The 26,561-nt window shown below is 40.3% G+C and overlaps 1 protein-coding gene across 3 annotated transcripts; it reads left to right on the forward strand.

Annotated features, from left to right (window-relative positions):
* The first annotated feature begins 628 nt into the window (after positions 1-628).
* UBE2D3 (ubiquitin conjugating enzyme E2 D3) lies at positions 629-24,160 on the forward strand. Of its 3 annotated transcripts, none has more exons than XM_075751534.1 (8): positions 740-1,153; positions 15,392-15,455; positions 15,541-15,572; positions 18,172-18,249; positions 19,500-19,605; positions 20,958-21,051; positions 21,569-21,618; positions 22,643-24,160. In XM_075751534.1, the coding sequence occupies exons 1-7, from the start codon at positions 1,130-1,132 to the stop codon at positions 21,615-21,617; spliced, it is 447 nt and encodes a 148-aa protein (XP_075607649.1). In that variant the 5' UTR covers positions 740-1,129; the 3' UTR covers position 21,618; positions 22,643-24,160. The 3 variants fall into 3 exon arrangements, with proteins under 3 accessions (XP_075607650.1, XP_075607649.1, XP_075607651.1); XM_075751536.1 differs by lacking the exon at positions 21,569-21,618 and adding an exon at positions 21,804-21,892; XM_075751535.1 differs by lacking the exon at positions 21,569-21,618 and having other exon boundaries at positions 629-1,153.
* The last annotated feature ends 2,401 nt before the right edge of the window (positions 24,161-26,561 follow it).

Below are 26,561 nucleotides of genomic sequence, written 5' to 3' on the forward strand. Positions count from 1 at the left end.
TCGAACAAGCCCCTTCCCAGCCGCCTGCCGCGCAGCCACGGGGACACCCGAACGGGCGAAAGAAGGGGGGCGGAAAACGGCTCAGCCGCCCAACACGGGGGCAGTCAGTGCCCGGGCACCAGCGCGGCCCGACGGTGGACAGGCCACAGGCGAGCCAGCCCCTCTCCCCCCCCCCGTCCGGTGACACCCTCAGGCGCTGACAGCTGACGAGGCCGGTTAACGCGCGGAAGGATACCGCTCCGCCGCGTCAGCGCAGATATGTAGATCCGGCCTCCGCCGCCATTTCGTGGGAGGGCGGCGGCGGGGCGGGGGCTTATCGTCAGCGCTGCGCGCCGCCGCGCCCATGGGGTTACCGCAGGCCCGACGCGGCGCAGCGGAACCCCCAGCAGCCCTGCACGGGCGGCGGCAAGCAGCAGTACAGCGGCACCACGGGGCGCTGCCCTCGCTGAGGCGCCCGCGGGCAGCCCCAGAACTTTCCTTCCCCTGCCCCCTCCCTACGCGCCGGCGCGGCACTCGCGCCTACCGCTCGCGAGATCATCCTGCTTCAGCGGGGTTGGGTCAAAACACGCACGGGACGGCGCATGCGCCCGGCCTGCCCGGCGGTGCTTGTCCCGCCCCTTTTCCCCCTCGCCCCCGAGGGGGGGCGCTGGCGGCGGCGCCGTGTCTCGCCCTGCCCCGCCCCTCCCCGCTGGCTCCGCCTCCCGCCCTCCCGCCGCGTCTGGGCCTGGCCGGCGGCGGTGGCTGTGCTGGGCTCTAGCCCTCTCTCTCCCGGGCGGGCGGCGCTTCTCGGCTTTCCCCCCAAACGCACACCCCCTTCCTCCTCCCGGCGGTGACGGGAGGCGGCGAAGCGGCGCGGCGGGCGGAGCGCTTCCCCCGGCAGTCTCCCCGGTGCACGGCCTCGCTGCCCGCAGGCAGGCAGGACTCTGGGCGGCCGCCGCGCTCCGGTCGGGCGCCCCCCTCGGCTGTTTCCGAAGGAAGGAGAAGCGCAGCTGCCCCCTCCCCCCTCTCCGCCTTCCTCCCCCTCCTCCTCCTCGCTTGCTCCCTCCCTCCCGGCCCCCCCTCGGCGCGAGCGGAGCGCGGAGTCACCGCGGCGCACAGACGGGCCCGGCGGCGGCGGCACTCGCACACAATGGCGCTGAAACGCATCAACAAGGTGAGCGCTGCGGCTCCTCCTCCGCCTGACCCCCGCTTCCCCCCCTCCTCTTCCCCACGTTGTTTTTTTTTTTTTTTAAATCTTATTTTTGGTTTTTTCCCTTCCCCTCTCATCCCCGCCCCGGGAGAAGAGGGGCACGGCTCCGGGGGTGCGCCGGCCCGGCTCGGCGGGGGAGGGAAGGGGGAGGCGGGAGGCTGGCGGAGTGAGGCCGGGCAGCGGCCGGCTCCTTCCGGCGAGGCCGCGGCCGGGCCGGGGCGTTGAGGCCGCTCTCCCCGGGCCTAGGCCCGGGACCTCGGAGGTCGGCCAGAGCCCCGGAGGGTGGAGGGGGGGGGCTCGGTTGAGACCGGGGCGCGGGCGGCGCCGCTCCCGCGGGCGGGGAGCGGCAGCTCCCGGGGACGCTCGAATGTCAGCGCAACCCGGAGCCACCCCGGCGCGGCGGTGGCGTCGTGGCCGCCGCTCCTCTGCCGCCGGTCGGCCCGGATGGTGCCGGTACGCGTGTGCCGGAGGGCCTCTCGGGCCGATCTCTCCCCTCTGGCGTGCAACTTCTTTCCCGCATTGTAAGATGGCGGCGGGTTCGCCTAGTTCGGGCTCTTTCCGGGATCTCTCGCTTTCTGCAATAACATGACACACACATACGCACGTCCGCGCTCCCGTCGACTCCGGAGCAGCTGCCGCGGTGCCGTACTCTCCCCGCGTTCCCCCTCCCTCTACCCCGGAGCCGGCTCGGCCCTCCCGCCGCCCGGGGATCGCCTGCCGCCTCGCCTCGCCCCCCGCGCCGGGCGGGAGCGCGCACCGCGCCGCCGCCTCCCCGTTGCACAATCGGAGCCGGGTGGAGTAACTTCGCGGCTAACTCGGAAAAAATGCCGAGGTGATGAAAGTTTTGGGGTTTTGTTTTGTTTTGTTTTTTTTTTAAAAAACCTCTCCCAGGGCAGAAGGCTCCCGACGTGAGGTTGCGCTTGGGCGGCTTTAGGGTTTCTCGATGGCAGCGCTTCGGGTTTGGGAATTGCTGGGATGTAATTGCAAACGCGATGGGAGCGCAGTGGCGTTACCGGGAAGTCGCTGTTGATCTGTGCTCCTACGCGAGCTACGTGGAGCGTTTACGTATTTCGAGAGCTGAGAGGAGTTTCTTGGTCATCTCGTAGCCTGCCAAGATGGCAGAAAGTCAGTGTGTCCTGAAATCGGTGAACTGAACTGCGGTGCACAAAACACCTTTTATAGACGGTGTATAAAGTTTGCCACCTATTAGTCTTACTGTAATTTCACATCTCTTCGGCAGTGCTTGTCGGCATATTTTCATCAAAATGAGGTTATTTATAATTTATTAATGAAAGGATAGTTCTGTTATCCCTGAAAATTTAAAATCTGTTCTGGATTAGTGTTAGCTAAATTAATTATGGCTACGCTCTCACAAGAATTTCAAAACAATTCTTTTCAAATCTGCCATCAGAACTTGTTCCCCTGTATTAGTGGATGATATCACTTGAGTTGAAACACAGCTAGGATACTCCCTGGTATGCTTTGTCATCAACTCATGCTTATGAAACATTCAGGCACTGCAGGTAAGAATTTATTGTCAAATATAAACCAGGGCAAACCTCCACTTACGTAGTAATCTGGTGGTCAGAACCGTAAAACGATTCAGCGTGGCTCTTGAATCAATAAGTCATCTCTTTGACTTCAAGGTTTTGGCCTGTTGTGTGCAGCGTCTTGTCGTGTATTGGTCCTTGTGCTGTACAGCACTGTGTAGTAGCCAGCTTCTTCCTCTACCCAGTGCTAGAGTTTAGGATTGGTGAAATGGTTGGGTTAGAGTTGGGGTTTTTTTGGTCAGTTGGTTTGGTTTTTGATGTTGTGGTTTTTTTTTTGAAGGTGCTATTTTTAATCAATTTAATCACACCGTGCTACAAGATACACTTCCAAATTCGCATAGGGTTTACAGTTTTGATTTTGTATTTGCCAACCTGAAAAAGGGATGTTTTGCTAAACTGAAACCAGTGCTTGCGAGTTGCTTTCTTCCCAAGCATGGTTTCCAATACAAATGTTTACTGGGATTGAGGCTGAAATCCAATAATAGCAGGGCCAATTTTGTAACAAGATGGTTGTGAATTTAGATTTTAATCTTGCCAACTGGTAAAGCCAGAGAATGGCACTCGGTCACCGGTGAGCTGGGATCCCTGTCTTCCAATCGTAAGGTCACAGATCAGACCTTGAAACTCTCTGCTTCCTTGTAGTACGTTGTTGGCACTAGATCAGAACAGGCTAAAGAGAGACCAGTACCTCAGAGCATTGTGATCACACATAGCTGATTTAGCCTGACTTGTGGTATTACCTGTCAGGACTAGATTTCATTCTCTACTGCAGCAGATGACATCCCAAATGTACCAGCGAAGGTATTTTCAGTCTGTTTGGCCAAATCCCTCTTTGTGGACTTGACATATCAAACAAAATAAAATTCTTTATTATATTGGTTAAACCAGACTTTCAGACTGGTTTAGTATGTGTAAATTTAATCTGAAGTATGTTACACATTCAGAATACAAGAACCCCTACCTAAAACGTAACTGGCAAATTCTGCTTCTGGCTTGGAAATGAAAGCATGTGAGTATTCATGTGTTATGTGTTGGGTTATCTACTTCTGGAACACCTTTTATAAAGCGCTCTCCAAACTGAAGTAGTTGTCAGGTACCTAGCCAGTCCTAGAAAGATTATGTTATGCTGGAGCTCATCATTGCATCTGTGCCATCTGCCCTGAGGGTAGCCTGCATTTGATTGGCAAAACTCTGCTTTTATTGATATGGCTTGCTTTGCACAAGACAAAGTGACAAGCAAGTGCTATGGAATAATGTGAACCTACATCTTAATTTTAATTATTTCCTTTCCTGAGGATGACATTTTTCTCAATTTTATTTTTCCTAATTTTCAACAAATTCACATTGATTTATGAGCTTGTATCTAAACGCTTGATATATGCTTGTGGCACATTGAGTGGTGCCTGCTGAAGGCACGTCCCGTAACTGTTGCAGCATGTTCGCGCTTCCGGTTTGAGTGGTGATGATCTGGTAGTAGGGAAACACTTGTGTAGGAGTAGGGAATTGGGAAAGTGTAAAATTGAGAAAACTTGGGAACATTACATCATTGATGTACATCACTGCTATGTGCATCCATTAGAGCGAGGTAGTATAGAAGGCCTAAGCAGTGATCTTGATAGGCTAAAAATAGAATTAATGCAGGAGATGTATGCACAAAATGTCTTGTCTGTGCAATCCTTAAGAAAACTTGTGCCTGCTGTGTTTTACGTCCATTTGGTTAAGCATAGCATAAGCCAGCATCATTCTGTTGAGGTATTTTATTAGAAAATCTTAAGTGGAGTTGGCATCCTGGAAGCTAAAGGCTGAAGGTGGCAAAACCGTGTTTCACTACTTAAGTGCAGATAGAAGGCTTCCATTGGCAGTGGTGGAGTGGAGACTAAACAAGTATTTTCCTCAAGGCTATAGCCTCCAGTGCTATTCCTAGATGTATAATTAATTGCAACTTTAACCCCCATCCTCCAGACACTCATAGTAAGAAATGCTACTAACCCTGGAGATAACCATAATATTTTTCAGAGATTGGATGTAATCTGCAGCGATGAAGGCAGCATGGAAATCTGCACTAGTTTAACCAAAGATGTAGCTTTTGTAGAGGCAATTCAGTTAAGAGTTATAAAGCCTGCTTATTACTTCTGTTTTAAACTGTTACTCTCTTCTTTTGAACTTAGTGTGAAATTTTTAAAAATTAGCTTAAGTAGAAAAAGCCGTTTGGAATTCAGTTTCCTTCTCTGGATGAAACCTGCAATGCTTTATTTTTGCAGGCAGTCTTGGATTTAGTTTGCTGGACTTAGAATAGTTAAATAACCTGAAGTGACGTGATTGATCTTATGCTTTGAATGAATGTCTAGAAATAAGTCTGGATTTGTCTGTTTAGGGGCTCAGAAAGTTAAGATTAACTAGCTAATGAAATGCAGTTGGTGTAAGCTTAGTTAAAATGCTTTAAACCTTTGTGAACGCTCTCTCTATATATATTGAATTACATTTTTTACTATAGTTAATTCACCTTAACTATTTCAAGTATCCAGGGGTAGACTAAGGCCTACCTCAAGTAGATAATGCAGTACAACTATGGCACTAGAAGGGTCATGTTGAGCCAGAAAGCCACGGTTTATTTTAAATAATGAGATTTCAGTAATGGAGTTTGGGAAGCGCTAGGAACGAAGAACTTCAGTGTTTTTTAAAATTCAGATTAAAATTCCTCAACATCAGATGAAAGCTGTCATCATCTAAATTCTGTTTAAGATTTAGCTTATCCAAATAGTCAGAATTGACATTTATACTATGAAATTAATATCATGAAAATGGAAATAATGCTTCTTAATTGGGTGGGTTTGATACCCATATTCAAGTCCAGCATTTACTGTTAAAGTCTTGGATGTGTTTTAAGAACTGGTCATTTTTTTTATGAGGAAAATTGATGCTTCCTTAACTAGAAAGTTTGGACTGCAGTAACTTAAAGATTTCTCCTGTTAACCAGGCACTGTGCTGGTGAAACAAGTTCCCAGTCAGCATAGGTCTTTAAGTGTGTGCACTGGAATTGGGGGAGAAGGGGATCGTCATCTCACTTAAGTAATTTACAAAACTTCAGAAAGCAGTATTCCATTAGATGGGTACTTCTTGCGTATCTTAAAAACAGAGTTCCTCCAGTATGTTAAGGATTTGGGTGGGATAATGTGCAGGGTAAAAAGGTTGTCCAGCCAACATTTTCTTTACAGTCATGCCAGCTTTTAAAGATCTGTATTTGAAAGTAAGCCAATGCTTTTGCTATTATTCTCGGTAAGAGTTTCTTCTACTGAAGAAGCTGAAGAAGAACTCCAAGCTGCATGAGCTCCCTTCAACCTCCTCCCCAGTCTGCAACCAGCTCTGAAGCACTAATGCCTTTCTTTGCGCTCACACATTAATGGGCAAAGGAGCGGGGAAGGATGTAAACAGCTGTAAGTAGCAGCTGTTGAATACAGAGCAGTAAACTGTCTCTTGCCAAAGGCATCTCTGCTCCTTGTGGAGGCCACCTCTAGCCTGGCATCATCCCCTACCCAAGGACGTTTTCTCTGCATCCGCTGGGTGGAACTGTTAAAGGAGAGAGAGGATGGAGGTTCTTAACTTGTCTGGGATGTCAGGTGACAGCTGGTAAGGAGGAGTGGAAAAGGGTAGAGCTTTTGTGTCATTCAGATTAGGGCATTGATATGTGATCTCTGATAAATCTTTCTGTTGCAAAAGTTAAGGTTTTGCCACTTTAACTGTCTGTCCTGTGTTCTTGTATAGGTCCCTCCCCTGTGCATCAGAGCTGGCAGATGGGAACTTGTGGTCTGCGCTTGAGCATTACATCTGCTAACTCAGTATAAGCTGGCTTCTGTTGATAGTTTAGGCTAAGATGCTGTAGCACATTGGAAAAAAAGGCTAAGTTACAAGCATGCATTTTCTCCTGCAACTGACGTGATGTAGTAACCTGCTGGTATAATACGCAGAAAGAAATAAATTAGGGTAAGAAATGAAAGCAGCAGTGAGAATGTATATATGATTGCAGTCAGTAGTGCATTTTTATATGCAGTTACTTTTGGTCAAGTTGGCTTTATCAGAAGAGACTGTTAAACTGTGTTGAGTTGCACATGCTGGACAGTTTTGTAAACTTCTTGAATCTAAATGTAACACCTCAAACTTTAAAAAAAGCTCCTGTACTTTCCATTTATAAAAACTTTCTCTTCAGCAGGCTTTTTATGGGGCACTGATCTGATACATTAAATGTGGTAGCTTGTGATGGGGAAACTGCAAAAAAAACCCAAAAGTTAAAATTACATTCACAAGTTTAAATTGGTGTTTATGCCTTTGGCAACTCTTCGTAAAACATTTGGATGTAGGCAAGGTTTAATACTGAAAAATGAGCCAAAGGGAGCATTGCAGGATTCAGGACTAAATAGGTAGAGGGGATTTTTAAAATTTTGCTTAAACATTGTTCAGAGTGTTCTTACCAACAGTAAACTCCAGTATTAAAATTTTGTGTAAAGGAAGCCTTTGTTCTGAAGTTCATCCCTTTTGAGATGTGATATGCTAGACGTCTTCAAGATCTCCTGCAGTTTTTTTTCCCCTGTAATTGTGATGGTTTTTTATTCTGGTTTTAAGAAGGCAAGATGGGAGGATTGCAGACTGCTTTGCAAATGTTAGGGCCCAGTAAAAAAAATGAGGAGACAAATGTTTAATCTGTTCCACTAGCATCTGGACACCAGAGTTGCAAGCTGAACTGAGTGCAGATGCTAAAGTGCTTTAGGTCTTCATGATGGAGGGCATGAGGATTGTGTTACGTACTCAGTGAACTCTACAGTGAGCTTTTTCTGTAACCTGGAGTTAGGTTGGCCAGGTACTCATCACTTCTGTGAGCTCTTTACACTCTGTTGGCTCAATGTGAGCTGATTTTTGTGTAACTGTATCTAATCTTACAGACAGATCCTTAGTTTGCATCTGTACTGCTAGCTGTTCAAAACACAGAACCATCACGAAGGGTAGTTATACACAATAGTGTAGTATGATAGGGTAATTCTACAGCTGTAGATAAGCTAGTGTAATCATCTCCATATAGTTGCGTACATAGAATGTTCCCCTATGGTGTATTGCAGTAGCTTTCACATGTGTCTTTGGATTCATACAAAACACCCAACTGGTAAAAGTCAAGACAGCTTTTTAAAAGGAGAGCTGATTTTTAGAGTTCATTAGGTTAAATAATTAAATTTCAGAATAATATATCAGACTACATGTAAACAATGAATTCACCACACTGGTTACAGATGTGGTGTTATTTGTTAGAATATTAATTTGATAACTTTCTGTTAGAGGATCCTCGTTTCCATATGTTTCCTTGAGAACGTGGAGAATTCTTGTACTTTTATTCAGCAAGTGCAGACTTATGGAGGTTAAGTGCCCAAGTAAGGCCGCTTGTGATTTCTGCAAAAACTTGTGCCGTACGCTACCAGTGCCCAAAGATTTTTGCATTGGCTTGGCAAACTGCAGGCAGCCTCTGTCACAGAGTCCAGGGCAGTGCGCGTACCGATGGTGCTTCTCGTTGATATGTTGGCTGAGGTTCTGCTCTATGTTACTGTCTTCTCGATGAGCTGCAGGGCAGCGTGTTGGAAGGTTCTCATGTAACCCTGCAAACCCTGGTGTCTAGTAAGTGTTAAGCTAGCATTTGTGTGAAATTGTCTATCACAGTGCTAAAATCTCATTCCTGAGTGGTAGTCATCAGGCCAGAGTGCCTTACTTTGAATATGAACTTCTTTCCAAGTGCGTCACTTCACATTTGTCTAGATTGAATTTAATCTGTGTCTTCATTTCCCTGTCTTTTCTTTCTTTCTTTCTTTTTTTTTTAAATTGAGTTAGATACATCTTGCTGCTTGTCTAGTGGCCTATTTATGCTAGTTACCTTCTTCTCTAAGGTCTGCATTGTAGTCCTGGGTTATGGAACCAAAGATCAGTGTGGTTTTTGCAGGAAAAACCTCAAAGCGAAAAGTATGCTAAGATTCAGGGTCCAATACTGAAAAGCTAGGAAACGCCAGAATTAAAATACCTGGTTATCATTGAATGGATAGGGAATTAACCAGCTTCGCTTCACACTTTTCCCTTCAACTTACTTTAGTCAGTGTACGCAGCCCTCATCCTACACTGAGCGTGTGTTTTAGTTTTCAGGGAATGGTAGTTGTTATACCTCAGAACTTGATTTGTGTGAAGCAGTCAGATTTTTTTCATCTTGAGTAAGCTGCTGTGGGTTTTGATTGCTTTGGGGGAAACAAGCCATACCTTTGAGTTTAAAGCACAGCTATAGGTGTGTAGTTGCCACCTTTTTTCTAAGTTTGTTCTGAGTGCCTTTAGTGAGTGATCAGGAAAGCAAAGTTGGTAACTGAGCTCCTTTTCCACTTGGGTCTGTCCAACTAAAGGTGAATTCTGTGAAAGGCTGGAATACAATAGAGAGCCATTTTAGCTGCAGTAACTCTGAAATTTGGTGAAAAGCATTACCTATGTTGTACGCCTTCCAAATTTCAGAACAGATGAGAAGAGCTGTAGACAATAGTGTCATTCACAAAGGGCTTGTGTACTGAACGGTAGGTTCTTTGAAAAGATAGTGTGTAGTCATCTGAGTAGTTTGTATCACAGTCCAAGCACACAAAGTGACTTAATTACTGTTGCACAGCAGTCTGGCATTTCCTTCCTTGAGTGCAAGGCTTAAAACATGAATATTTCTATGATTGTCTTTTAATATACTAGTATGATACTGTTGGTAGACATTGTACAAACAATGTGCAGTGTGTAGCCTGAAAAATTTAGTTCTAATGGCTTGAGAAAGGAGAACCATGAAAAATAGAACAAGCATAATAATCAAGATAGGGACAACAGGAACTGTTACATTCCTTGTCATGATTTGGGTTTCTTAAAAACTGTTTTGTGTTCTTTGGCCCTCACTGTTTTCTGTGACTGTTCTTCATGTGTTATCTCTGCATATTTGTTCTAATGTCTTTTTTAAAAAAACAAAACACCACACAAAACAACAGGAACCTACATCTTTCTGTATTATGCACTATCATTATACATTGTTTTTATCCATTTATTAAGTGTTAGCCAAAAGGCCAGCTTGTTTGAAACTGATAATTTTCTGCTGGTTACACTTGTTTGGTGATGTGTATTATGCCATCGCTTTCTTATTCAGCTTAGAAACCCACATTCGGTGTTCTTTCAAACTGTTATTCTCTGCTTCCAGGGGTAATTAATTTTCATGCTGAAACGAATGTTGCAAATGCAGGTGTGTGGGATGAGGCAGTAGTTCTTTGCTGGTTGACACTTCTTAATCTTCAAACAGGCTTAAATGTTCTTCCCCTCCCTTTATAGCTGCTTCCAATCCTTCCTTCTTTTTTTAAAGCTGTTTTCAGATGTGAGCTAATGAGTAAGACTAATGCAGTGATGAATTTTTGGATGCTTAGAGTTTGAAATATCCTGTTTGGCACAGACGACATTAGACAAGCACTCAAATTAATAAATGTTGATTTTTCTTTGGCTGTTGTGTTCTCTTTCTCTTCTTTTTTTTAACTTAAACTTCTGATTTAACTGCATATCACCTTTCATGCCCTCCAAGGAAGAGTGAGTTACTATTTGGAAACTTAAAGGAAATTAACCTCATTTTTTCCATTATGTTTTCTTGATTACAAACCAGAAAGCTGCAAAATATTATTTTGACAAATAATTGTGTTACAAACCAATATGGAATCTTTACAAACCACTATTAAATCTGTGAGTTTATGCTTGTGGAGGAAAATGAGTGATCTTCTGTCACGCTGGTGGGAGTGATCTTCTGCCACTCTGTATTTAAGTCAGCTGCTACTATCATTAAAAATAAGCCCTGGCTATTTCCAGCTTAAACTAGAAAAATGTAGCAGTTGTGCCACAGGGAGTATGAATTCTGACAAATGGAGGAGAAAAGGAGTCGACACTGATGCTGCTCTACTTGGTACCTTGCAAGAAGGCAGCTGGGTAGTCATCAAGCTGTCATTTCTTACTGAATTTGCTGAGACCTGAAAACCTCTGTGAGAAAAGCAGATAGTTCCCTTAAATATTTTCCTTCACTGTCTTGCTCATGCATATTTGGATGAAGTATCCTCCATGTCATTCTTTACATTTTCTTCATCCTTCAAATGACTGGTAGAGAGGAGTTATTTGACGGAGTTTTTTTAGTAGCATTTCTGTTTAAAAAAAAAAAAAAAAAGACAACACTTTTGTGGTTTATAATGGGGTCATAGTCCTGCATTCACACTCACATGTCAATGTTTTGGATCATCATATGAAGCATAAGCCCTTTTTTCAATGTTATGATTATATTTGTGCAAAACAAGCAGATTAGTTAACTTTTCTAAGCATTTTTTAATTGAAAATACTGGTTTATTTTTGGTTAGCTTTTTGATGAATTTATAGTGAAAGAGAAGAGAGAAGATTAAGAATGGGGCTGTTTCACCAATGACACTACATCTTGCTACAGACTTAATATGAAACTGCCAGAGTACCAGGGTGCTGAATTGGTGTTAAGGCAGGTCTGTCTGTTGCAGCAATGGGTACTGCTGCTGTATTTCCACTTATCTCTGTTTTTCAAAACTCTGTTGCAAAATTGTAGACATATTGCTTCTCATATATGCTACATTGCCGTTGTCCTCTAACAGTAGCATTGGTGCTTACTCCTTAAACAGTGTTTAAATCTGTAAAATGCTAAGTGACTAATCATCCTTGTGGAGAGCCAGGAACGATCACAACTTTATATTTGGAAACTGGGACGCAGAAATGGTGATATGCTGGAGCTACACCGGAAACCTCTGGCAGTGCCAGAGACTACTAGTCACGGTTGTAATTCAAGACTAATCCTTTCCGATAGGCATATAACGCATCACTCTGAACCAAATTTGGCTTATTGTTTCTATGTAAAGTCTTTGGAATTTGCTTCTTGGGAATTTTTTTCTCAAGCCACCTGTAAAGTGAGAAACTATAGCAGGTGACTCCAAGAAAATGTGGGTTCTACTCTGGGGGTTTTTAAAGTAAGTTTGGGATTTAGCTTAGTAACCCTTGACAAAGGAAAGCACTACTGAAAGTTGGAGATAGTAAGTAGAGCAGCAGAAGGAATATTAGAAAGATAAAGCCCTTATGCATAGAAATTTTGCAGAACAATGCTTGGAATGATTTTAACTTTTAAAAATACTGGTTAAATTCTAAAATACTAGTTAAACTCTGCTTTGTAAAATGAAACTTAACATGGTCTTCACCTTCTTGGTGAGTAAACAGTAAAAGCAGGGGAACAATTGTGAGCTGATTTTTTTTTAATTATTTTTTTAATTGCCATTATGATGAAGCTTAGTTTTGATGTCAGAAATGTTTTTCAGATTAAATATTTTCCTGTTGTAGAATAGTTGCTTTTGATTGCTAAGCTGAGAAGGAAGGTCAGTTTGTGTTTCTGCTGCTGAGTGGGAAGCTTTAAAAAAAAAAATAAATGCAAGCTCCTCCCTTTCCTTGAATGAAATGCTTCAACTGTGCTCCAAATATCACAGCCCGTGTGCGTCTGCTTGTTTAGTTCCAGTTATTCCAGTTTGCCTGTTGGATTCAGCAGAGTTGTACCTTTCAGGAGGCACTTTTTAAAGTTACACAGAAATGACTTTCCGCTCCCTTGCTGCAAAATGCCTTCCTCTTTCAGTGTAGATAGATGTGAAGCACCACACACTTACCAGGGAGGAGGTGAAATAGGTCTGGTGTTACTATAAGCAGGCAAAGCTTGCCAGTGTGTCTCGTATTTGTCCGAGCTCTGCCACAACACTTCATGCTCTGCTGAAGCAAACAGCCTTACTAAAAGCTTTACTCTTCTGATCATAGTATTGAAGAGAAGCAAATATAAGAATGCATGCCACCTCAGCTTTTTTTCTTTCTGAATTTAGCAGGTAAATTGCTTGCTCTGTAGTTGAAATGCTAAGTGGTGTATCGTGTTACTAATCTTATCTGTATTTTGAACTGCTTTGTTTAGCAAAATTAGATTTTTTTTTTTTTTTACTGAAACTTTTTTGGGCCAGACAAAACTTTAGTCCTTTTAGCTTATGAAAATCACTGCTTGTTTGTTCTCTAGAACAGTTCAAGTCGTTAAGGGGTTACTCTGTATGGACATGTATCTTGAAATGACTGGAGACTGGAATATTAAAACTCATGTGTTTCAGCTTGTAAATTGTTTTTAATATTACTGAAGGTGTTTTTGCACAAATTTTTCACCGGAACTTACTAAATTTATTACTTGTCTTACATTTGCAATCCTACTCATATTTGCTTTTCCTAGTTGAATTATTGATATACTCTAACTTTACTGCTGTGTTAAAATACCTTATTTTTATCTTGAGTACTGATTTCTTGTTTCTCTGAAGATAGCAATACCTTCTGAAGAGCTTTCTAGTCTCATGCACATACCTCTGACAGTCCTCTTTACGCTGATCTTTTCTTGACCTTGTCTTTATGCTACTCACTTTTATAATTTTCATAAACTGCATGAAGAGCCATTTCAAAGTTCTAAGTCCCTGTGATCTAAAAAAAAATAAATCTGATCTTCTTTCCCAATTAAATTGCTCCAGTAATAACTACACCACTATATTAAAATAGTAACGTTTATGTCTTTCTGCTTTTTCTATTGCTACAACTTATTTTAAGGGACAAAATGTCTTCCCCCCCCCCCCCCCTCAGATTTTGGAAATGATTGATCATTCTCAGGAGTGGAAGATATATTTAGATGATAAATAAGCCTGATTAACAAAACCTGCTGTATTTGTTAAATGGAAAAAAACTCCACCCACCCTGAAAATTTAAAAAAGCTTTCTACCTGAAGGTTCTTCTACATTACTTGTTTGTCTTTACATGGGTAATATAAGTTTAACTTAGCAAATCGTTCTGGAGGGTGTTGAATGACATATGGACCTAGTAAGTGATATTTCATGGCAGAAATAAGTATTACAGGGACCCCCAACAATAGCTGGAGAATGTAGAGAAAGGCACTCTGAGTGGATTTACTGTGATGATCTGGAAAGAGCTGTTGCCCATGCTTCTAAATAACAGCAGCAGTGAAATGAACTGTAATACTACCTTCATTGTGCCCTTGCTTATCAAAACTAATACAATTCTGTTTTACAAAAGTCTGATTCCAGTGCAAAACTGAAATCTGGTTAATTGGAAACTTCATAAAAATTAGCATGTGAAGGGGAGGGGAAACGTGGGACTAAATTTTTGTGGTGTTTTGAGGGTTGTTTTTTTCAGTGCAGGTTTTGGTTGGGGTTTTTTTTTTTTTGAATGTATGGGCTTCTACATATTGAAGTAGTGTTATTCTCTCTGTGTTTGCAGGAGCTATCGTCTTACCGAAGAGCAATGTGTTTAGGTTACAGGGAACATAATTTTTTTCCCCTCATTTTGTGTTGGCTTACACTTGTTAAATTTTTATCAAGTGCAGAATTCGTGAAACTTAAAGGATGTACATTAGGATCTTCCCAGGCAAAACAATTAGCTGTCTGGTCCAAATATATGCATGTGTTTCCAGCGTAATAGGTATGCCTGGGTTTCTTCTGACAAACTAGTGGAAAGTTCTTGTTTTAAGGGCTTGTATAGACTTGTAGCAAAATAACTTGTGTGCAGCTGTTAATATATGGGAGAGGGACTGAAGGTTTTTTCCTTTTCTCATGACTTCTATAAATCTGCACTTGTCAAGGCATCTAGGAGCTCCTGAAGCCATTTTTAGATTCAAAAGAAAGCAGGGAAGAGGGAAGGTATCTGTTACATATTTTAACTGAAAGTATAAATTTAATTTTAAAAGACACTGTCCAAACAAGTAACTTGTGGAGCATTTCAACAAATAAATGATGCACTGCTTTGATGCATCATAGCAATCTTGATACTACACAAGGAATCCTCCATCTGAAGTTTCTGGTTTCATTCCCTCTATAATGGAGGAGGGAGGAGGGTTTCTGCACCTCAGTTATTCAGAATTTTAAAGGAATAATTGTCTTAAATGTGAAGTTTAAAATAAAAAATACAAATATTTTGCCTGATTCCAATACTTGTCAGCCTCTTTAATTTTTATATCTACTTTAATCTATACAAGATACATTGCTGCTGGAGGTAGTGGGGAAAATGAAACTGAGTTTCTGTATTTGTTTTCTTTCTGTTCTGAGTTTTACTGTCAGATGCTACATACATAGTGCTTTCTGTTTCATGAAGATTCATCAATAGCTTTCTCTCTTCCCATTTCAGGCTTCTCTAGCTAAGACTGAATCCTTGAAAATCTTGATCAGAAAGTGGTTAGACTTTGCCCGTTTCAGGCTCTGTGTCCTGCTCTCCTTTCTGTTCTTCAGCAGGGGTGTCTTTACAGTAATGATTTGGAAAAGCATAGTCATTGTAGCTGTTTACCTTCATAGCTGGTTTTGATGGTCCTTGTCTTTTATAAGACAGATTTTTGATACTGATCTAGTGGTTCTAATTGCTGTTATTGCACATTCTTCTATGTTTGTGTATGGAAAAACTGTTAAAGATTTTTGCTGGACAGGAAGTGAAAATGACTGAGTTCATTAATGTTCCTTCTCTGAACAGATTTTTTTTTGTTTGTTCTTTTTTTTCCCTAAAGGAACTTAGTGACTTAGCCCGTGATCCTCCAGCACAGTGTTCGGCAGGTCCCGTTGGAGATGACAGTAAGTAACCTTAAGTTTTATGATTTGCTCTGCTAACTCAAAGCGTATCATGCATAGATAATAATGCGGAGTTTTTCTTTTGTAGTGTTTCATTGGCAAGCCACAATTATGGGACCTGTAAGTATACTAATTCTTGTGACATAATATTAAACTAGTAGTTCTTATTCAGGAGGAAACTGGGGGTGGGTTTGTTTTACCTTTTTTTAACTCCCTTTATCACGCTTTAGTTCTGGAGGTACTCCTTACAGTAACAGAAAATGAAGGAGGGGAAAAAAAGTCTAATGATTATTTTATTGCTGGAATGTTTTATGAGGATATATAATTCAGCTGAGATGATCTCTACAGCAATGCTAGACATTATCACTTACTATCTAGAAATTTTGTTTGCATTTAACTTCTTCTGAAGTTTGAATCTAGCATGAACTTTGTACTAGGAGCTGATCCCAGTGTCAGGAGTTGGGATGCTTTTGTGTGAATCTTAGAACAGGGAATCCTTATTTGATCTAGTGTCATGTACTGAGATCTGGAATACTTTTAGGAATGGAAGGGAAAAAGTCACTGAAATGTGAGGTTCCAGTTATGACTGGAGAAAAAAAAAACTGTGTTAAATGTTCAGTAAGCATCTGAAGCCTGAGTGTGACTTTCGTTGTTAAAAAAGGCAAATGTTTCCCTTCACTGAAAACTTAACCTGCAAACACTTGACATCTGGAGTTCTGGGGCTGGTTATGTATATTTAGAAAACAAAACCTTTTGTAACTTAAGGCAAATATTGTATGCCAGTAGACCTGCAGCCACTGTGTGATGCTTCTGGTGAGGCTACAGAGTAGGAATTAAATAACAGTGATGCTGAATTGCCCTGATGTTATATATATATACACACAAGTGTGGTTTTAGGAGATTGCTGTGGAAAATGTGCTTATTAGAGGTTCACCTGACTGGAAAAATGGCTCTCCAAAATCCCTGGTCCTCATTGATTGTAACTAGCTGCCTGAAAAAGATAAAATTGTTTAATAGCTATATTCATGTTTAAATGGCAAGGAATGTTCTGCACTATATGGAGTATGATTTTTACGTGGCTGGTGCCTGCACGGTCTTAAGGTATTAAACATTAGTTGAATTTAAATTGGGATTATAACTTTTAGCAGCTTCCCCTTCTGGTTTAATAATGTACAGCTCTTTTTTTTTTTTTTTTTCCCCCTCCCATACGGTTTTTGTGGTCTCAAAAGGCCTGCAATTCCTCTTTCAAGATTGGGCAGTATCCTGACAGAAGTGTGGTGTTAGTAGATCTAGTGCACCTGTGGTGTTGCTTAGTGCCCTTAATAACAGATGAGGGTTATAGAACTAATCATCTGGCCTTCCATCTCTGCAATAGGCTGTGATTTTCTTAGACAGATGTAAGAAAGCTTGCGTTGGTTTAACGCATTCTAAGAGGGATTTCTGTAATTGCTAAAAATATATCCCCAGAATATGTGCAGTAAAAGGGTTGCTTTCTAGCTCCTCAGGGCTTCACATAGTATCTATTGACCAAATACAAGAGATTATATCTTGATTGCTAGGTTTTCAGCAGAGATTGGATAGCATATAACCTACGTGTTTTCAGGTTTGAGTCCCTTGTGTTGCAGAATTTAATTTTCTGGTATTTAACTAAGAAAGATGTAGTTATTTCCTTATGTTGGTGAAATGTTCTTGCAATTAATATGAAAATTCAATTTACAAATAATTCAGAAGTGTACGCTGTGTGTCGCAAATTCATTTTCCCTAGCCCCAAATCTGGAATTAAAAGCACTGTAGTCTTCAGGTTAAATAACGAAATTGTTAGCTCTATTTCAGAAATTTAGTTGTAGTTTCAAGTAAAAGCTTCTTACGTCTTTCTTCTTGTAACTAGTAACTTACACAATCCCTATTTAGTCACTCCATTTATTCTCTGCTTACTATCAGCTTTTTTACTTCCACATGTTGCTTTACTGTTAATAGCTAATGCCTGAATGAATTATCCCCATAATTGTTTCCTTGAAGCAGGGAAATGTAAAATACTCTTCCATGCTAGATTACAGTGAAATTCAAATACAGAAAGGGAGGAAGAATTCAATTTAACCATGACACGTTTTTTGGGGTTTTTTACATTTGTTTGTTAGTGCTGGTAGAGTGGGGTTTGTTTGGTTTGGTGCTTTGTTGGGTTTTTTGGTTGAGTGTTGTTTTCTTTCCTTCCAAGGAACCAAGGAGTTAGCTGCATATTCATAGGTTTTCTGCAGGACTGAGCAGTCCCTAAGCCAAGGACAGAATTTAGGAGGGAATGGGAGGCCCTTAGAGCTGTCCATGACCACTGTAGACTTGTGTGGTTGTAACAAATAAGCTGCAAACACAAAACCTGGGGGGTTTTGAGCCTGACAGGACTCCCACTCTGTTAACATTACTTCTTGGAGCTGCCTTGGAGGTGTTTGGATGCTTTTGCCAAGTTGTCCTGAGTGGATTGTCAGGCTGTTTTCTGTGAAGCATTAGCTTGGAGACGTCCATACAAAAAGTGACCTGTATGTGTTCTGTATTGCTTACCTTAGGAAGTAGTACTTGAATTTTAATTGCATCTCTCTTATATTGTGAATTAAACAGTTCAGTTGTTTAAATAAATTTTGTCTCCTTTATTTATTTAAAAACAATTTCTTCAGTGATGTTTTGTTCTAAAGATAATAATAGGAGAATTATTTGTTTGCTTTGACAGAATGACAGTCCATATCAGGGTGGTGTATTCTTCTTGACAATTCACTTTCCTACAGACTACCCTTTCAAACCACCTAAGGTAAGTGTTGCTTTCTCATTTGTGAAATTAGTGCTCTTTGAAGAACTGAGTACAGGACAGAAATTGTTGGCATCTGTGTTGTAATATTGTCAAGTTCTCATTTCTTTTCATGCATTCTTACAGTATATTAGATGGCTAGGTCCCTCTCTGACTACCACAAGAATGGATGCATAAGCCTATATTTTAGGAGCAAATTCATATATGTGAATTCTGAATGTCTCAGTGTTATGATTTAGCCCCAGCTGGCAACTAAGCACCACATGGCTACTCGTTTGCTCCTCCCCCTCTGGTGGGATGGGGAGGAGAATTGGAAGAAAAAGGTAAAACTTGTGGGTTGGGGTAAGGACAGTGTACTAGGACAGCAAAGGAAGAGGAAAATGACAACAGTAATACAAATAAAGGAATATACAAAGTGGGTGATACACAATGCAATTTGCTCACTGTCTAGAACCTGATGCCAAGCCTGTTTGCTGGATCCTTCCTCCCCAGCCAGCTTCCTCCCCAAGTTTATATACTGAGCATGTTGTTACGCGGTATGGAATATCCCTTTGGCTAGTTTGGGTCAGCTGTCCTGGCTGTGTCCCCTCCCAGCTTCTTGTGAAAATTAACTCTATCCCAGCTGAAAACCAGGACACTTGGAATGATGTTTGGTTTTAGTTCTCCTTTTCTTAATTGATAGGAAAACTCATTAGCTTTGTGCTACTGTAATGGAATTCTTGCTGGAGGACTGTCAAGTATTACAGTGTAGCTGTTTGGGTTGGTCTATAGGAGTGTGACACTATGGGTAAGGATTAACTTGTTGAGTGCCTAAAATCAGTGAAGATGATATCTGTTAGAATTTGGCAGTAATTGTGAAATACGCTTTTTTTGTAGCTTTATCAGCCACTAGCATTGTCTTCCAATTTTCTGTCAATATGAAAGTGCACATTTGGAGTGACCACAATGTTTGAGGTTCTTTAGATCTGTGATAGCAGCGTTACCGTGGTTGAGGTGCTTCTGTTGAGTGTCTTGATCGTGATGCAGGCACCTGTGATTAAAACACAGCTTCATACTTGCCCTCTTTCTGTTTGAAATACAGTGCCTGGTAATTGGAAGTGAAGAGGTTGCAGCTTGGGTGCCTTTCCATAAATTTGATGCAGTTTAACTGCTTAATCCTTTTCTTTTAAATTGAGTTGACTGAGAAGAAAGGGTGACGTCATTGTCGCCATAGACCGAAACACACTCTTCTTTTTTTTTTTTTTTTGTTGCAGGTTGCATTTACAACAAGAATCTATCATCCAAATATTAACAGTAATGGCAGCATTTGTCTTGATATTCTAAGATCACAGTGGTCTCCTGCTTTAACTATTTCTAAAGGTAACTTTTTCATGAAGGAGAAATGTTTCCATCTTGTGTTGAATACTGTGCTTTTAGCTTTGATTGTCTTGGGTTCTTACCTGTCTCTTGATTTCCCTTACTCATTCTAGCCTGTGTTTTGCCAATTTGATAATGATATCTTACTGTGTTTTTAATGGATAGTTGTTTTTTTTAACACCTTCTGCTACTTGGCTGTTTAAGGGCTTGTCTGGCCACTTACTTGCTTCAGTATTCTTAGCAGAGCTTACTAACTTGGTCCCAGAGGAATCTGCCAGCACTTGGATTGAAACAGGCCTGTGGTGCTGTATTTGAGCTAAGGCTGAGAAACTGCTTGTTTGCAGCTGTCTGTGTAGATACACACTCAAATATTAATTTAAAGTCAGTTTTTAATAACAAAATCTGCATGGGTTTTTTTGACTGAGTCTGTCTAGAATTACATGCAGAGTTATGATGGCATATCTCTGTGGTAGATGAATAAAAGAAAACTGTTACTGATACATGTTGCTTTCTACTACTGTGCACTGGCATTGTATTACGTTACTTCATGAACTGAGCTTACTGATTCTACTTCAGGATAAATTGATGTTGTGCTGCAATAGAAGCTTTGTAGCTTTCCTCAGTTCACTATAGGAAATAACAGTTAATTCTTAAATATTTTCATGATGATCAAATTTTGTTTTGCCTCAAAGCCAGTGGTCACTGTGTCTTCAAAAGATCCATGAAAGTGTTCCTTTGTCTATACAACTTGTAATTCCTGTCTGTCCAAGGAGTAGTTTGTGATTTGAATGTGGATTCCTTACATTTTAATGCTGTCACCTTTGTTTTTCTTTCAAAGCTGCTGTGAGAGTAGAGGATGAAGTCCATATAGCTGCCTACAACGGTGTTACACCTTTATTTTACAACATACGTGTGGTTTTATCAGTGCAGACCAGTGTATTGCTACCTTAAAACAGAGACAGAATTCAGTCTGATTAAAAAAATTAATAAAATTGTAGAAGTTCTGGTATTCGTGATTAAAACCATGGAACATGCTGGTCATCAGAATACATAATAACATGCTTTTGTTGGCTGCTGTGTTGCATCATAGTGCAGGGGACAGCAGTGTTGTTCTCGTGTGTGCTTACTGACAGCTGTAAGTATTGGGAAATAAGAAGTAGTTCTTATGAACTTGTAAATCATTTTGGGCTTCTTATTTAGAGAGGGTTACAAATTTATTTTGGTTGTATATCAGGAAAAGGCTTTTTAGGTTCTCTCCTGAGCTGACATTGTACTAATGCAAAGATCTGTGCTCCATTGTTTCTGAGATTGTTGCTCCTTTTTTGGTATTGAGGATTCTTTTCTTTTTTTTACAGTTCTCTTATCCATTTGTTCACTGTTATGTGATCCAAATCCAGATGACCCACTAGTGCCAGAGATTGCACGTATCTATAAAACAGACAGAGACAAGTAAGTACAGAGTTGTGTAAGACTAATGTTTTAACAAACTTTGTAAGAGTGCATTGTCAGACAGCAATTGTGTTGAGTGAGCCTTTTGTGAAAATCTGGGATGAAGAGAACTTGTGTGTCAAAGAAGTATCTGTTCTTGGTAGTGCATAATTTAAAACCAAAGGGGCTTAGCATCTTCGAAGTTGTGGGTGGAGACTCTTTTTCTCATATGCGTGGCAGTTATTTTAAAGTATGTATTGCCCAGTTTTTTGGTTACCATGCTTAAACAGAATATAGTTAGATCTTCATATTGAGGAAGAGAGAGCTTTGTTATTTTGGTGCTTTCTTTTGGTAGCAGCTTGGCCTGTAATTTTGGTGCTCCCCTTGAAAAAAGGCTTCATAACTTTTTTCCTATCTGTGTTGAAACTTTTTATTTTTCCTTATGTGTGTTTAATATTTTGCACAGATAGAATTATATGAAGTAGACTTTCGTTTTTTTATATATATATTTTAATGCTAAATATACTTGTCCAATTAGGTACAATAGGTTAGCAAGAGAGTGGACAGAGAAATACGCTATGCTGTAGGGTAAGAATATCTGCACATTATGGTGCATTTAACAAAATGGAAACTTGTCAGCACTTGGGTGCTGCATGCTCTAAGGCACTGGATTAACTAACAGATAATGGATGCACCAGGTACTGAACTTGGATATTTAACAGCTTGATCTGTGGTTAGTGTGAAATGTATTGGCTAGTCACTATTTCTCACAGATACTGCTCTTGCATGGCCAAAAACAAACAAACAAAAAGATAGTATGAAATAATTACCGAGTTTTGAGCCAACTTGTCAACTTGTTCTGGTAAGTATTTACCCAGATTTTGTCAGAATTTCATTAAAAGTGGTGCCCTGTAGCAAGACCTCGTGCACAGTGAATTTAGACAATTCAAATTTCAAATATTTATTATTCAGCAGTGTCTGTCTTCTGCAGATAAACTAGAAAAACGTATAGCAATTATATTCTGCTTGTGTAGTTGAAAATTAACTTCGTACTGACAAGCATGGAGTTAAGTATAAACTAATTGTCAGCTCTATTCCTGTGGAAGTAATGTACTTAAACAGTCTTTTAATGTCCTTTTAAAAGTTGTTTGAGCAGTATATTCATGTGGAAAGAGAGTATTAAGTGTGAAGAAATGCTTAGTGGTGTTTTACTCCAAAATGGGAAATTTGACATTCTGTATCCAATGATATTATTAACCAAGTAATCTTTACTTATGGCATGTGATACTCTGTAATCTTTACCTAAGGACAATATTTAAACAAAACACTCCCCTTGCCTCTCCCACCCCAGGTAGTTTCTATTCCTTCCCCCAGACTTCTGGCCAATCTGCTTGTCTTGAATTCAAAGTGTTTCAGATAAATTAGAGAACATCTTAGTCTAGGGAGGAATTTGTTCAATTTTTTCAATTCAAGTATATCCTACTATAGAAAGAGACTTCTCTTAGTGTGAAGAGAATAGGGAGATGGGGATAAAGTGCTACTTAATCATTAACTGTTTAGGAAATTGTCATGTTCGTGCTGACACAAATTCAATTCCTGTCTTTGTTTGCAGGTACAACAGAATATCTCGGGAATGGACTCAGAAGTATGCCATGTGATGCTACCTTAAAGTCAGAATAACCTGCATTATAGCTGGAATAAACTTTAAATTACTGTTCCTTTTTTGATTTTCTTATCCGGCTGCTCCCCTATCAGACCTCATCTTTTTTTATTTTTTTTGTTTACCTCCTTCCATTCATGCACATGCTCATCTGAGAAGACTTTAGTTCTTCCAGCTTTGGACAATAACTGCTTTTAGAATCTGTAAAGTAGTTACACAAGAACAATTGCCCAAGATTCAGAATTTTTTTTAATGGAGCATGTGTATTATGTGGCCAATGTCTTCATTCTAACTTGGTTATGAGATTAAAAACAAACAAACATTCCTCACTGCTCTAACAGATACTGAAGATATCACCTGAAGGGGGGAGGGGAGATGGATGTTCAATTTTCTCCCATCAAAGAAGTAACATTGCCGTAGCAACATCCATCTTGTTCCAAACCTTCCAGTGTTAGAGAACTGAGGTTTTATTATATACATTTGCTCATAACTGATGTGTCTGGAGAATTGGTACTGAATCTATAGCATCAGCAGAACAGAAAATGTGATGTATCTTATGCATGTCAATAAAGGAATGACCAGTTCTTGTTTTACAGAGAATGGAAATTGGAAGTCAAACATCCCTTGTATTCCAAAATAGGGTCTAAGAACATTTTTGTAATTCATTTAAATTTTGTTAGGAGGCTTGGAGCTATTAGTTAATCTGTCTTCCAAAACACTGTTTAATATAGCACTGAATAAATGATGCAAGTTGTCAATGGATGAGTGATCAACTAATAGCTCTACTAGTAATTGATTTATTTTCTTCAATAAAGTTGCATAAACCAATGAGTTAGCTGCCTGGATTAATCAATATGGGAAACAAAATCTTTTGTAAAAGCAAAGCTGGTTTTTGTATATACTGTTGGGATTTGCCTCATTGTTGAACATCAAATGATGATGTAAAGTTCAATAGAGTGAATCTTTTGCCATTTTCAGTTATAATGCTCAGTCTGTTGCAGGTTGACACATTGTTCGGCCTGATGTATGCAGAATTAATAAGCTAACATAGTAGTGTAGCCTTAGTAGTGTGCTACACGTGGTGCTGGGAGCCCAGCGTTCAAGGATGGACTTGGGACCCAGCAGATCTGAAGTGGTGTATTGTGGAGATACTTCCTGATGCACCTGTGTTTGCTGACTGAGAACCTTTTTCTTCACCTTGTACACTTGACAGCTGGAAGATCTTAATGTGGGAGTAATGATGAGGCAAAAAAAATATAAAATAAAGTACTGTTTTGATGTGGGAATTGTCATGAGGCTGTGTTGAAGTGACTTTACTATGTGGGATGTTCGTTACCATTGAAAAGGACTTGTTCAGCCATGCTGCCATTTACATTGATGACTATTTTAATGCAACAGACACTTTCCTCATGTCAGGTGACTAAACGTGAATAAAGACTCGTTGCTATTGGACTTTTGTTCTACAAGAAACATTGTCTTGTGCCATTAGTTTATCTTTGCAGCAACAAGGGCATTATTAAGCATCCAGCTCTCCTCTTTCCTGCCCTCTTCCTTCATATTTTTCCTTGTTTGATTTTTTTTTTTTGGTCTCCATTCTTAACATCATAGCTTCATTTTTCTCTAGTCTTGTACTATCACTTTATTGTGCATCTGTGACTTCGCACTGGCACCACTTTTGCACTGCTTATAGTTATGTACATTCTGATTCCTTGTCCCCACGTGGATGTGGAAAGCTAGATGTAAAATAAATGTTAAACCTTAATTTTTATAAAAATTTGAATATGTAGTTTGGACATGGTTTGTTCTGATTCTAAACTATGAAAGTGAACTTATTTTAAAGTCTAGCTGGCTTGAAATTTAGAAACCTGGGCTCTCTAACAGCGCATGCCTCATGGAAATGACGTTCTGAAATTTGTTGATGAAGTTGCAGGTCATGTATTTCTGCTTTGCTAACCAAAGATTTTTTGCTTACATCATTTTGCTGGAAAATTGGATATACTTAAAATACAGCTGCCAGTAGCATTACAACTGAGGTAAAAGTTTATTTTATCCAAGCTTACGTATGTGTTACTCTCACTTTTTTGGTAATTGTGTTAATTTGATGCTTACTACTTTGTCTTGGAGACGTAGCCACTGAAATCACTTAGGGGATCAACTAAAAAGATGTGAGAGGTGTAAGGCACCAGGTTTTAAAAAACTCCAGGAGGTGTGGATGAAGGAGGGTCAGGGAAGGAGAAGATAGTAGAATATTACACAGAAGATGGAAATCTTGTTTGGACCACTGTATGTTTCTGTTGCATATTCATAATGGTCCTTCTGTGATAATTTTCTGTAATTAGAAAGTATGTATTTTGATGAAAGAACAATGGGTGAATTGTAGATGTTATATATGCATGCCAGAGGTTGTGCTGAGACTTAAAATTTTATCTTTGTGAAGTGGGAAATGACAGGTGTTTTGTCCTTGAAGCAGTCTCATTTAGTGTCTCGCACAGGCTTCTGGTGGAAGGTCTGTTTGGCCTTGCTGTTCAAGCTGGGGGGGGGGGGGCAATGGGAGGAGATGGTTAACAGGAGCTAGTAACGAGATGATGAAATAATTTAAGAATTAAAGAACTAAGAACTAATTTAAGAATTAGATCTATCTACCAAACCCACAAATAGGCTAAAAAGTACGTAGTAAATGTTTATTACTATGAAACATATGGAAGGAAACAAAGAGTTTCGATTTGAACTTCATGTGAATAAAGAAGGTTTTTTGGAAAACACTGGAGTAAGTTGTCCTGTCCAGCTCTGTTAAAAGACTTACTTCAGGATGATAAGAACAATAATAGCTTCAGAATACAGGGCCAGCTCCATCCTAAAAGTCTTGAATTGAACAAAATATCTTTTTTTTAATGGCTTTTATTTGAGAGTATTTATAGAGAACAAAGTGTCAAGCCAAGGGACTTAGATTTAACAAACATATAACGAGGAAAGAAACTTACACTTCAGTGTTGTTTCTGGAATATATATATATTTTTAAGATTTCTTTCTACATTTAAGTGAGGCTTGAATTTGACAACATGATTCCAGTCAGCTTACTCAAATTTCACTTGAAAAACTTCCAGTGGTTTTAAGCACATTTTTGAGTCTCTTCAGGATGCAGGAAAAACTTGATCTGTAGCATTGGTTAGGGATATTTTTTTTCCTTTCCCTGTCTGCTGATGCACACAGCATCTTCAGTATTGATTGAAAAAATGAGTATAAACACATTTTTATATGTGCGTAAACACATTCTACTTAGTTGCGCTGTACATAGCTCTTATATAAAGGTTATAGATGTTAACTCTCTGAAAAGTGGCTTTAAGCAGACCACAACAATAAGGGAGTTAAATGAAATAAATTAGCACTAGAACAATGGAATGAGATAAATAATCCCTGGTCAATAAAGGATCTTAAAGTATAAAGGTTTCACTAGAAGCCTGAAAACCGCCCCCTGCTACTGTTAGGAATAATTTGCTTTATGCTGTTCGGTTCTTGGTGTCATTGAATGGATGCTGTTTTACACCAATGCCTTCAATATAAATCTAAAATGGGCATAAATTGGAGAACTGTTGGATTCCGATCTTGATAGGCAATTGTTGAGTATTTAAAAGGTAGTTGGAATTATGGCTAGAATATTTTCAGTATAAGTCTGTGAACTTATATATTGGCAGCAGTGCAGGGCCAATGCAGAACAAGCACAGTAACGCAGGGAACAAAACTGGGTAAATGTATGATGTAAAGAGAAGGTACAAAAGGTAAAGACCAGGTGCCCACATTATTGTGAAGTGAAAAATGTGTTGCTGTCAATTCCTGCAGTCTAGTGTAAAACCAGCTGGCTTCAAAATAATCT

The sequence above is a fragment of the Balearica regulorum genome, chromosome 4 (genome assembly GCF_011004875.1).
Source record: "Balearica regulorum gibbericeps isolate bBalReg1 chromosome 4, bBalReg1.pri, whole genome shotgun sequence".
NCBI classification, from domain to species: domain Eukaryota; kingdom Metazoa; phylum Chordata; class Aves; order Gruiformes; family Gruidae; genus Balearica; species Balearica regulorum.